The sequence below is a fragment of the Protomyctophum bolini genome (assembly GCF_963924005.1).
Source record: "Protomyctophum bolini genome assembly, chromosome: 18".
Classification (NCBI taxonomy): Eukaryota; Metazoa; Chordata; class Actinopteri; order Myctophiformes; family Myctophidae; genus Protomyctophum; species Protomyctophum bolini.
Window position 1 is genome coordinate 1122501 of NC_137879.1, and position 13011 is coordinate 1135511.

Sequence of the window (13011 nt, forward strand, 5' to 3'; positions counted from 1 at the left end):
GTGCGCGTAGCGTACCTGTGTGTATGTACGCGTGCGCGTAGCGTACCTGTGTGTATGTGCTCGTGCGCGTAGCGTACCTGTGTGTATGAGCTCGTGCGCCTTCAGCGTGATCTGCCGCGTGAAGCCTTTCCCGCAGACGTCGCAGATGAAGATCTTCTCCCCGGTGTGGATGGCGGTGTGGCGTGCCAGGTTCTGCGCCAGGTTGAAGCTCCGCCCACACACGTCGCAGCCGTAGGGCTTGTCCCCGGCGTGCACGGCGCTGTGCGCCTTCAGGTGGGCGTGTTTGGCGAAACACTTCCCGCACTGGAGACACTCGAAGGGCTTCTCCCCGGTGTGCGTCAGGGAGTGCTCCACCAGGCCCTGCTTGTGGGTGAACTTCTTGTGGCACACCTGAAGAAGAAGAATATGACCCATTTAACCCATTCTGACCTGAGATCAGATTCATACGAGGTTTCCACTGTGGACACACACTGGTCTGATTAAACCCATTCTGACCTGAGATCAGATTCATACGAGGTTTCCACTGTGGACACACACACTGGTCTGATTAAACCCATTCTGACCTGAGATCAGATTCTAAAAAAATGTCAGTCGATTTTTCAAAAATAGCAGACCTACAAGCTCGTAGCGCGCCACCGATCTGCTATTTTTCAATAGCTTAAAGCATAACCTAATGCTAACACCAAAAGGGGTTCCCGCCCCAGAATGGGGTTATAAATAAAAACGCCAACCCACCTCACAGGTGAAGGGTTTCTCCGGCTTCTCGGCCGCCTGGTGGTGGCGCTGCTGCTGCTGGTGCTGTTGCATCATGGGAGACGGCGGCTGGCGGTGTAGCATCATGGCCGCCACGGCGGCGGCGGCGGCCTTCGCGGCCGCGGCGTTCCCGCCGGCGTGTCTCCGGAAGCTCTTCCCGCACTGCGAGCAGATGGAGTAGCGCTGGCCGCCCGTCCCGCCCTGAACCTTCAATTCATTCATTCATTCATTGAAATATTTATTAACAGTGTGTAGAATTACAGTACATTTCCAGCACAAACTCAATACAAAATACTGTTAAAGGCGCAGTGAAACGGAAATGGTGAACAACATGAAAATGGTGTTTCCACATGAAACACCGGTCTGAAGTATCTGAACCAATCAGAGTGTCGCATCCCTTCAGGCGATGGGACGGTTTTGATTGATTGATTGAAATCTTTATTAACAGTTTGCAGAATTACAGTACATTTCAAGCACAAACTCAATACAAAGACTGTTAACTGTGAGTGGACGACCCAATTAAGCCTTACACTTGTTTACAACAGGGTCCACATTGTTCAATTCATCAAAACATTTAGAGACAAACAAATAGACACTTCTATGTAGTTAAAGAACAGAACAGGAATTCATCATATAGGAAGCGAAAAGGGAAAAAAAAATATATACAGTGAGGGGAACAGGGGGATAAAAGAAAAGAAAACGAAAGACAGAGTGTAGGGCGCCTGCACACAACACCATGCGTTGATGCCATGTGTGCATATGTGCAGGCACCCAACACCACGTCCATACAAAAACATAGTACAATCCATAGTACAAAGACAGAGTGTAGGGCGCCTGCACACATCACCATGCGTTTATGCCATGTGTGCATATGTGCAGGCACCCAACACCACGTCCATACAAAAACATAGTACAATCCAGATAAAAATTCAGCTTTTACAGAGGCCAGTTTCGAATTGCAGCCATCCGTAGGTGCCCTTTGAGAGCAGTTTTGAAGGAGCCAAGGGATTCACATGTCTTAATGACTGTTGGTAGGGCGTTCCACATTTTGGTCGCATAGGAGCGAAAATAATTTAGTCCCTTGTTTGTGCCGAATCTGGGTTGTACATGGTTTGTTGCACTCCCTCTGGTGTTGTGGGTGTGGACTTCGTTTACATTAAGGAAGTATTTAGACAGGTACATGGGTATCTTGGTGGTGTATCTAATCTTGTGGACCAGACCCATTGCAAGATGCTGTACTCTGTCGTCGACCCTAAGCCATCCCAGCCTGTCAAAGTGGGCAGGGGTGAGGTGGGTTCGGGGGGTGAGGCCAAGTAGGAGCCTGACCAGTTTGTTTTGGGAGGTCTGGAGCCTTGTTTTAAGGGCCTTTGAGGTGCTGTGGTACCAGGAGGTGGATGCATAGTCAAAGAAACCTTGTACAAGGGCTCCTGTTAAGGTCTTCAAGGTGTTTTTGTCGACCAGTGAGGAGATCCTGTAGAGGAATCTTGTTCTTTGATTGACTTTTTTGATTACGTTGGTGGCCATCTTATCACCGGAAAGATTGGCCTCCAGGATGGAACCTAGGTAGGTAATTTGATCCTTCCGTGTGATAATATCATCACCAACTCTAACCAAGAAGCCATCTGCCTTTTTGAGATTACTATTTGATCCGAAGAGAATGGATTCAGTTTTTCCCAGGTGTAAGGATAGTTTGTTATCAGCGAGCCAGGTGCAGATTCTACCGAGTTCAGAGCTGAGGGTCTTTTCAACCTGCAGTTTGTTCCTGTCCGAGACCAGCAGTGCTGAGTCATCTGCGAACAGGAACAAGTTGCAGTCACAAGCTGATGTCATGTCGTTTACATATATTAGGAACAGTAAAGGCCCTAGTATGCTTCCTTGTGGTAGCTAACAGCGTGGTGTGTGTTTGTTTATAAATCAGACGGTCGGCCAGCACAACCAGTTTACTGTTATGTGGCTTATTTCTACCCTATAATGTTTTCAGAAACATATTTTTAGCGTGATGATTAAGTTGAGACCGAGTAATACACTGTCTGGATGTTATCTTGAATGGAAATAAAAAGTAATCTGTAATCAGAAGCAGCTGTGTTGCATGGATGCGCAGACATGGGGAATTAAACGGGTGAGCTTCATTTTTATTGGCTTTTATCGATGTGTACCTCTACACGTCATCACGCAGCACGTTTTCGTTTTAATAAATAAATAATACAATCGTTTTAATGGACTTTTGATATAAAAACACACAGAAATGAGAATTTTCCCATTTTTTTGGCATCCATTGTTAGGTATGCCCATATGATGACCACGGATATGGTCTAAAAGTGTGAAAAACGTATTTTTCATTTCACTACACCTTTAAAGGAGAATTCCATGCTAGAATGCTTTGTTACCTTTCTTTGTAGTCGTTACGTCCCCACCAAAAGAGGTCCAGGTGTTTTTTTGTGCAAAAACTCCTTATTGGCTGTTTTCCCTACCATAAGCCCTCAATGAATTGCATTGCATTGAATGGGAATTGAATGGGGCTATGGGGTGTTATGCTAGTTCGCTTATTTCCATCGAAAGAAGTAGTAAAGTGTGCCACTTGGGATATTATTTACATTATGAAGAGAGGATATGTACAAAGAAATTATAATGTTGAGCGATGGAAATAAGCGAATTAGCACAACACCCCATAGGCCCATTCAATTCCCATTCAATGCAATGCAATTCATTGAGGGCTTATGGTAGGGGAAACAGCCAATAAGGAGCTTTTGCACAAAATAACACCTGGTCCTCTTTGGTGGGGACGTAACGACTACAAAGAAAGGTAAGAAAGCCTTCTAGTATGGAATTCTCATTTAAATGTGAGTGGACGACCCAATGAAGCATTACACTTGTTTACAACAGGGTCCACCATGTTCAATTCATCAAAACATTTAGAGACGTACAAATAGACACTTCCGTGTAGTCCAAGAACAGAACAGGAATTCATCATAAAGGAGGTAAAAAAAGGAAAATAAACATATCCACACTTTTCCTGGGCTGTGTTGTGTGCTCCCAGTTCCTGTCGATTTGATCCAATGAAAGCCAATGAAACTGGTCAGATGACCAATGATATCCAATGAAATCAACAGGAACTGGAGCACACAACACAGCCCAGGAAAAGTGTGGATATGTTTATTTTCCCTTTGTGCTTCCTTTATGATGAGTTCCTGTTCTGTTCTTTGACTATACAGAAGTGTCTATTTGTACGTCTCTAAATGTTTTGATGAATTGAACAAAGTTTTACGGGGGCCAGTTTCGAATTGCAGCCGTTTTGAAGGAGTCAAAAGGATTCACATGTCTTAATGACTGTTGGTAGGGCGTTCCACATTTTGGTGGCGAAAATAATGTAGTCCCTTGTTTGTGCCGAATCTGGGCTGTACATGGCCTCGGTCCCAGGCTTACTTATCTGCGAAAAGAAAAGCCTGGTCACAACCTAAGGCAGAGAAGCTATCGGCGGTTGTATCCTCCGGAACAGCCGTCAAATGTATTTCCCCAGGATACGAAATTTTCCCGACCCAAATCCTGCAACTTCCGCTGACAGTCTTTTCAGCGTAGGTCTTGCCCAGGGGGGGTCATACCTATGTTCCCTCAGCCCTATGTTCCCTCAGAAGGAGCATTGGTCCGAGGTGCGCTGGGGGTCGGGAGAGGGTGGGTGGTTAGGTTTAGGTGTCTGCCCCGGGGGAGGTTAGGGTTAGGGTGAGGGTTTGAGGTAGGTTGTCGATCGGACCGTCGGCATATTGACGCGGACCCGAGGGAACATAGGGCTGATGGAACATAGGTACGGTCCCGCCCAGGGTGGGCTGCACGTGGTCCGTGGACCTCCCTACCTCCTCCCCCAGCACGGGGTTGTACGTGGGGTCCTCGCGCTCGCGCGGGTCCACCATGTGGCGCCCCCCCGTCACCGGGCACAGGTCGTCCGAGGACATGCCCGCGGCGTGGCCGTCCTCCGAGTCGGACGCCTCCGCGGCCGCTCCTATTGGACGAGAAGATGGGAGGGGGGGAGGGAGGGGCGTTCATTTTTAGTCAACTAATCCTTTTTATCTTTAACCCATTCTGACCTGAGATCAGATTCTAAAAATGTTCTTCTACATCCTGACAGTTTTTCTGAAAAGCCTGTGTTTCTATGTCAGTCGTTCTTGAGCTATGAGCTTGTAGATCTGCTATTTTTAAATAGCTAAAGCATAACATAATGCTAACACCAAGAAGAAGATATAAAAAAAAAACGAGAAGATATATATATACATAAAATAAAAAAAAGCTAAATCTAAGTAGGCGTAACTAGTATACGGCATATAAGCTAAATATGTATTTTCTGTTCATCATTGGTATAAGAAGCACAGCTCTACAGAGAATCAGGCATAAGCAGCTTCGGTTTCAGCCCAAACCTTTTCAGTCAAACTGTAATTCTGTAAACCCTCATACTGAAATGTACTGTACTGTAAATGACGGAGATAAATAAACTAACTAACTCACTAAGATGGGAGGGAGGGAGGGAGGGGCGTTCATTTTTGTCAACTAATCCTTTTTTTTTTTTTCCTATATTTTTTATCCCACGATTTTGTAACCCATTTTTCACCGCTGTGCCAATCATCTACTGTGATCCTGGGCTCTACACACCCTCCGCCAACCTGGGGAGAGCAACGGACTTAACTCATGCTCCCTTCATGCCCGAGTGTCCAAGTTGCTCCTTTACACCTGACAGGGGGGAGTTTCCCTGGTTGGACGTAGCGCGTGGAAGGAACACGTTATTCCAACCAGTTCCTTTCCCCTCCACCAGGCGCCCCGGCTGGCCAGGGGGAGGCAGTTTAGAGACCAGGATTACTGCATGTCTTTGTGAGGGTACCTACCCTAGGGGACACAGGGGAGAACATGCAAACTCCACACAGAAAGGCCCTTTCGCCAACCCCGCTTTCGGGTATGGGCACTGATGACGCGGAGGAGGAAACACGCCGCCAGCACCCACAGTGCCCCGAGCGGGAATCAAACCCAGGACCTTCTAGCTGTGAGGCGACAGCACTACCAACTGTGCCTCCGTGCCCCTCAACTAATCCTTTTGGCCTTTAACCCTGATAAAAGTAATTAAAATGCCCGTAATATATATATTTTTTGTGATCATTAGAATGTCTAGAACACGTTTTGTTTATTATTGTGAAAGATTATCCCCCAAATGTAAATTAAAAATGTATTATTATTATTTTAATCATTATTATAAATGTGCATGAAATTTGCATCAAACTTTTATTTTGTATTTATTTTTACATAATTTCCGCTGATAAGTCCTAGTAGTAAAAAGTAGTAGTGAGGTTGAAATCTCTTTTTTTGCAAGTAGAAAATAATCCGGGTTTTACAGGGTTAAGCAAAGCCCCGCCCTCTCCCACTTAAAGACACTAGTCGACTGAATCTACAGTTGATTTAGTCGACTGAATCTACAGTTGATTTAGTCGACTGAATCTACAGTTGATTTAGTCGACTGAATCTACAGTTGATTTAGTCGACTGAATCTACAGTTGATTTAGTCGACTGAATCTACAGTTGATTTAGTCGACTGAATCTACAGTTGATTTAGTTGCTAATTATAGAGAGATAGGTCCTCATTCACAAAGGAGAAATACGCCACAGTGTAAAGGTGATGCGTAATGATATCGTATTCATCAACCTACGATTAGCTCCCGTGTTATTCAGGGAACCTGGTGTAATCACTTCATTCGTGCGGATCGCCCGGCGTACCCTTTCCGCATTTTCCCCAAGCGATTTCCTTGATTTCCTCAAGTTATACAACAGTGAACCGCGATGAGCTTGTAGAGCAGTTCATTTTGACAGCGCGGGTCTCTGCCCGGACAGATCTTCAAACAAACAGCGCATGTTATATGTAGGCCTATATAATTACAAACAAAATTTGCCAACTTGGCACGCATTGCTTCACTCCTTGTTAAATGTCAGAACGTTAATAAGTTAACTGATTGTTACAGTTACTTTCACATAATGAGAAAGAAGTTAATTTGTAGCGTTCAACACACGACCAAACGGGATGATACTCACTCTCAGCGATGGCGTCCAGGTCGATGTTCCCGTGCTCGTCTTTGATGCTCACCGCCAGAACGAAGGGAGCGTCCATCTCCGCCAGACCGCCGTCCTCGTTAACGATCTGAGTGACGGGGGAGAGCTCATTAACATATTTAAATACTTCAGCCTATAGGCTGTGGATCGATGCGATCCGTTTCATATCAATAATCTCCGTCTCGGACACCAGACCGTACCAAGTACCCAAACGGGAAACTCCGCCCTCGGCCTCCAACATGTTAACATGTTAAACAGAGAACTCCGCCCTCGGCCTCCAACATGTTAACATGTTAACATGTTAAACAGAGAACTCCGCCCTCGGCCTCCAACGTGTTTTAACATTAAAATACTTCAGCCACACCCCCTTCCTCGTTAACGATCTGAGTGACAGGTAGAGAGTAGTAGTGCTGCCAACGAATATTCTATATCCGAATATAGATTCGAATCAAAAAAAAATAATTAATAACCGAATATATAAAATTAAGGTTCGAATTAAAAAATATATATATATATATATATTTTTTTTATTATTATTATTATTATTAGTTTTCGGTGCCATGGGTAAGCGTTGTGACTTGTGAGCTTGTAGATTAGTTATATTTGCCACGCGACACGCCGACAACGGCATACATTGAAGAATAAATCATTTCCTAAACACAGACTATACAGCGCAGCGCAGCGCAGTTCTGATTGGCTGCCTCGTCTCCAGCCGTGTTGCCTCAGAATTCTTTAGGGTCACTAATTTGAGCATAACAGCGGAGCGCAGGCGCTAGCCAGCCATAAAGTTTCATAACGTCGGCACTCGGCAGCAGACCCACAGTCCACAGATAATAATAATGCAGCAGAATTAACCGTGCCTCGTTTTGATAAGGCTGTGTGGTAGGATTGCTCATTTAAGAAAAATGTTTTACTGGAGAAGGGAGAATGTATGCGTTCCGTTCCATCTCAGTTTTCAGCAACACCAATGCGCGGAGAGAGAGAGTTGCGCCAGCAATGCGATCTTAAATGTTATGTCTCAGGTTGTATTGGTGTAAATATAATTATTAAAAAATCCGATTGGCTCGAATTGAAATCCGAAATCCGAATGGCTCGAATTGTTCGAATCCACGTGGGTTTTTAAAACGAATATCCGAATCCAATTTTTGGACAATTACGGCAGCCCTAGAGAGTAGAGATTAATTAACATACTGAAGCCACACATTCACACAGATCATTCACCCATTCACTCATACACACACACCAGGAGCATGCGTACACGGTGTGTGTGTGTGTGTGCGTGCGTGTTTGCGTGCACTAACCTCTTCGCTCAGCGAACCGTCGAGCTGTGTGGAGGTGGGCGTGCTTCCTCCATAGCAATGTTCAGCTTCTGGGGCAAAGGTCAAACACAGGATCACCTCACATGAAGCATTTATATTTTACTCATGATCAGAGCTTCCGTTGCTCCAGACTGTACGACGGAAGCATTTATATTTTACTCATGATCAGAGCTTCCGTTGCTCCAGACTGTACGACGGAAGCATTTATATTTTACTCATGATCAGAGCTTCTGTTGCTCCAGACTGTATGACGGAAGCATTTATATTTTACTCATGATCAGAGCTTCCGTTGCTCCAGACTGTACGACGGAAGCATTTATATTTTACTCGTGATCAGAGCTTCTGTTGCTCCAGACTGTACGACGGAAGCATTTATATTTTACTCGTGATCAGAGCTTCCGTTGCTCCAGACTGTACGACGGAAGCATTTATATTTTACTCATGAGAGATTGTAGTCCTACTGACAGGAAGTAGTAGTGTTTGTAGTCCTACTGACAGACAGGATGTAGTCCTACTCACCCACGCCGTCAGACAGGATGTTGAGCACGCTGGTCAGAGGTTTCTTCTTCTTGGATCCTCTGGACTCCTCGAAGTCCATCAGAACTTTAGCGTCGTCAACGATCTTCATCATCTTCCCCAGAGCCTCGTTACCCAGCGTCTCCATGATGGAGGCAAACAGCGTCTGACACACACACACACACACACACACACACACACACACACACACACACACACACACACACAGTTACCCAGAGTCTCCATGATGTTTTTCGTCATTTTTTTTTCCGTTAAATTAAAACTTTTCGGGGGACATTTTCTGTCATTTTTATGACAGAGTTCCACGCAGCTGTCGTTGCAAATTAATTACTAGGCCAGCGCATTAATCAATGTTTTTGAACACTAGATGGAAGTAAAGAAGTTAAGTGATCGATTGTCAGGTGTGTGTAGGTTGCCAATTGGCTGAAGGCAGAGGCTGGAAATTGCACAGGTTGAGAGGAGTTGGACCTCATCAGGCCCGGAACCGGCAGAGCCTGGCCAGAGCCTTTTGTGGTGGTGGTTCTGGAGAACCGTGGGTCCGACCGACTCGAGGCCGGGCAGTGCCCTCCCTGTGGGGGTGTGGGACGCGTGTGTCGACTGTGAACTCGGCAGAGCGAACGGTTCTCCAGTTACGTGCATTACGACCGCACGCGGAGACGCGACGCATTTACAGCAGGGCGACGCCCGGCGACGTCCTACCATCTTCATGCGGCTCTCCGTCTGCAGCTTGTCTCGTAGCTCCTCCTGGTCCTGGTTGGCCCCGCCCTCCTCGCGTGATAGGTGGAGGTGGAAGACGAACACGGTGCTGTCCTCCACCAGCTTCCCCAGTTCAGCCACGGCCGCGTGCACCAGAGTCTCCATCACACTGGCCATCTGGGTCTGGAGGGCTGGGAAACTGGCCATCTGAAACACAGTGTTACGTTAGACTGGTCATCTGAAACACAGTGTTACGTTAGACTGGACATCTGGGTCTGGAGGGCTGGGAAACTGGACATCTGAAACATGGGAACGATTCTACAATGATTCTAAATCCTGACAGTTTTCTGAAAACCTCATGTTTCTATGTCAGTCGTTCTCAAACATTTTCATATCAAGGACGCCCTAAACCAGAACACACGCTGGCTGGGCCAGTCTACCCGCCCCTCTAGACCAGAAAGCACCAGAACTCCCAAACAACTTTAACAAATACCAACCATAGGTTAACTCAATTTAATATATTACAGAGAATTTATTATACACCTCACAGATTATATCAATTTAGCCACGAGTCATCACCCAATTGTCTTCGATGTCAACATGTTAAAGGGGACCTAAAATCCACACGTTCTGGAACTGCCGGAAGTTAAATTATTATTGGAAATTTATATTTGAACAACTTTAAAAAATTATTGGAAAAACGATGACTCCGGACGCACGAATAGCTATTTTGGGTGATGTGTCTATGCTGAGTAACCTTGACATCTTTGAGAAGAAATTTACCCTGTTGGCAATGTCTGCTGCAAAAAGATGTATTAGATAGATAGATAGATTTCTTTATTTTTGTGTCATGCACCAAAGGCGGCCAGCCCACATGGACTTACAGGACACACCATAACATTGCTTCAATATTGCATTGTGTACAATAAACAGATTTGTTTTGTTGATATTCCATTTTTTTTCTGCCTCATTTCCCACGCCCTGCATAAAAAGTCTGCCAAAGCAAAAATACCTTTCCTAAAACAAAATTCCAGTTTTTCATAGTCCTCCAACCAGAAAAAGTCAGCACAGATGGTTGTCATTTTACAAAATAATACATGTCTTAATTCTTCATATAATGGGCAGTAAAACAAAAGATGAATTTCATTTTCAATTTCTTTTAAATCACACACTAGACAGACTCTGTCCTCCTCAGGAGTACCAATGAATCTACCCGTTTCTAAAGCTAATGGTAAGGTCCCAGAATGCAGCTGTGCACAAAAAGATCTCTGACTTTTGCATATATTTTGTGTAACAACGTATTCTTTGTCATTGGAAATCTGAACCCCCTCCCCCGACTAAACAATGGTGGGCAGAACTTCTATCCTATTTGCACACCTGAAAGAAATCATGTATAATGTGAAAGGAAAAAATATTACACTTTCAGAAGATCCGGGGTCGGGCAATGGATTACGTACCAAATATGGGTCAAGAACTGGAGAGAGAGCTAATTGAAGCATAACAGAGATTGTGGATGTTGTCTTTTTTATATTTGTCTGCCTGTCTTTCTTTTCTTTTCTTTTCTTTTTGTTGTCATGTTTATTATTTTATTCACGTTGCAGAACAGACAATCATGGTCATGAAGTAAATCATGCATTTGATAGTTTTCTTGTACTAGGAAGGGTCGGGGAAGGGTTAGTAATTGTTCAGTTAGGAAATGTATTTATATATTTATTATAACTTGCATTTTACAACTGTATGTAAATGAAATGTCAAAAGCAAATAAAAGATAATAATTAAAATAAAATAAAAAGAAAGCACGCTGTCTGGGCCAGGCTACCACCCGCCCCTCCAGACCAGAAAGCACGCCGGCTGGGCCAGGCTACCCGCCCCTCTAGACCAGAAAGCAGGCTGGCTGGGCCAGGCTACCCGCCCCTCTAGACCAGAAAGCAGGCTGGCTGGGCCAGGCTACCCGCCCCTCTAGACCAGAAAGCACGCTGGCTGGGCCAGGCTACCCGCCCCTCTAGACCAGAAAGCACGCCGTCTGGGCCAGGCTACCCGCCCCTCTAGACCAGAAAGCAGGCTGGCTGGGCCAGGCTACCCGCCCCTCTAGACCAGAAAGCACGCTGGCTGGGCCAGGCTACCCGCCCCTCTAGACCAGAAAGCACGCCGGCTGGGCCAGGCTACCCGCCCCTCTAGACCAGAAAGCACGCTGGCTGGGCCAGGCTACAACTACAGACTACAGACAATAAATAGGCCTACATATTTACATGGGGGGAAAAAATGGGGGGAAATGTAAATTCTCGTGGGGGGAACTCCAGATTCACACGTCTATGTGTCCGCAGGTCTTGCGATAGCAACTGTAGAAATATTAGGCCTTAAATATATATTTTTTTATAAAAACACAAATAACTGCATTTAGCGAAATAACACGAATAACACGCAAAATACAAAATAAATGGTGCCAACGACGATCTGGGGCCTTCTGTCTGTCTGTCCACTAGACTGGGGTCTGTCTGTCTGTCCACTAGACTGGGACTGGGGTCTGTCCACTAGACTGGGATAGGGGTCTGTCTGTCTGTCCACTAGACTGGGGTCTGTCTGTCTGTCCACTAGACTGGGACTGGGGTCTGTCCACTAGACTGGGGTCTGTCTGTCTGTCCACTAGACTGGGGTCTGTCCACTAGACTGGGATAGGGGTCTGTCTGTCTGTCCACTGGACTGGGGTCTGTCTGTCTGTCCACTAGACTGGGGTCTGTCTGTCTGTCCACTAGACTGGGACTGGGGTCTGTCTGTCCAGTCCACTAGACTGGGACAGGGGTCTGTCTGTCCAGTCCATTAGACTGGGACTGGGGTCTGTCTGTCTGTCCACTAGACTGGGACTGGGGTCTGTCTGTCTGTCCACTGGACTGGGACAAAATGCGTCTTACATTTCTGACGAATACAGCATTTACACAATCAACCCACGAGTCAGTCAGTCAGTCAATAAGTCAACGCACCAATCAATCAATCCACCATTCAATCAATAAATCCTTCATACTCAACCCATCATAACATTTAATGACACAGTCAGTCACACACACACACACACACACACACACAGACACAACAGTAAGTAGTATACTAAGGCAATACTACTAATATAACAGTAATATTATACAGTACATACCACATGGAAATATATTAATGAAACGTAAACATGTTGTACAGTAGCAGCGAGGGGGGGGGGGTTAGTTTGAGTGTCTTACCGTTAAAACTGTCTCACTGCTCCGACCGTTAAGATGTTCTGCCTGTCTGTCTCACTCTCTACCTGCCTGTCGGTCTGTCTGTCTCACTCTCTACCTGCCTGTCGGTCTGTCTGTCTGTCTCACTCTCTACCTGTCTGTCTGTCTGTCGGTCTGTCTGTTTCAGGCCTGTGGTTTTGCAGATCGGATCGCAGATCTTAAGGCCTTTTGTTGTGTTTTTATTTTTTCTCCTCTCTCTCTCTCCGTTACAACAGTAACGTCCCCGTCCCGGTCTGGTAGTCTCGCGGTAACGAGAAGTCTCTATGGACTCTATGATAAAAGCCCTGCGGATGTTTTATATTGTTTTATTTTTATTATTATTTTATGTCAAGATCAGAGAAAAATGAAGATCAACTTAAAGCCTG

At 45.5% G+C, this 13011-nt stretch overlaps 1 protein-coding gene across 4 annotated transcripts in view; it reads right to left on the reverse strand.

Annotated features, from left to right (window-relative positions):
• The window catches only part of LOC308332580 (uncharacterized protein), a 16267-nt gene extending 3256 nt beyond the window's left edge, over window positions 1–13011 (reverse strand). The window contains exons 1-9 of one of the 4 annotated variants that reach the window (XM_080788541.1): window positions 12741–13011; window positions 12611–12708; window positions 9387–9590; window positions 8670–8832; window positions 8133–8200; window positions 6814–6919; window positions 4602–4747; window positions 736–960; window positions 78–390 (exon numbers count right to left, since the gene is read on the reverse strand). In XM_080788541.1, the coding sequence (XP_080644667.1) occupies window positions 78–390; window positions 736–960; window positions 4602–4747; window positions 6814–6919; window positions 8133–8200; window positions 8670–8832; window positions 9387–9590 (1225 nt within the window). In that variant the 5' untranslated portion in view covers window positions 12611–12708; window positions 12741–13011. Of the gene's footprint in view, window positions 1–77; window positions 391–735; window positions 961–4601; window positions 4748–6813; window positions 6920–8132; window positions 8201–8669; window positions 8833–9386; window positions 9591–12610 lie in introns of all 4 variants that reach the window. The other 3 variants (XM_080788542.1, XM_080788543.1, XM_080788540.1) reach the window with 3 other exon arrangements.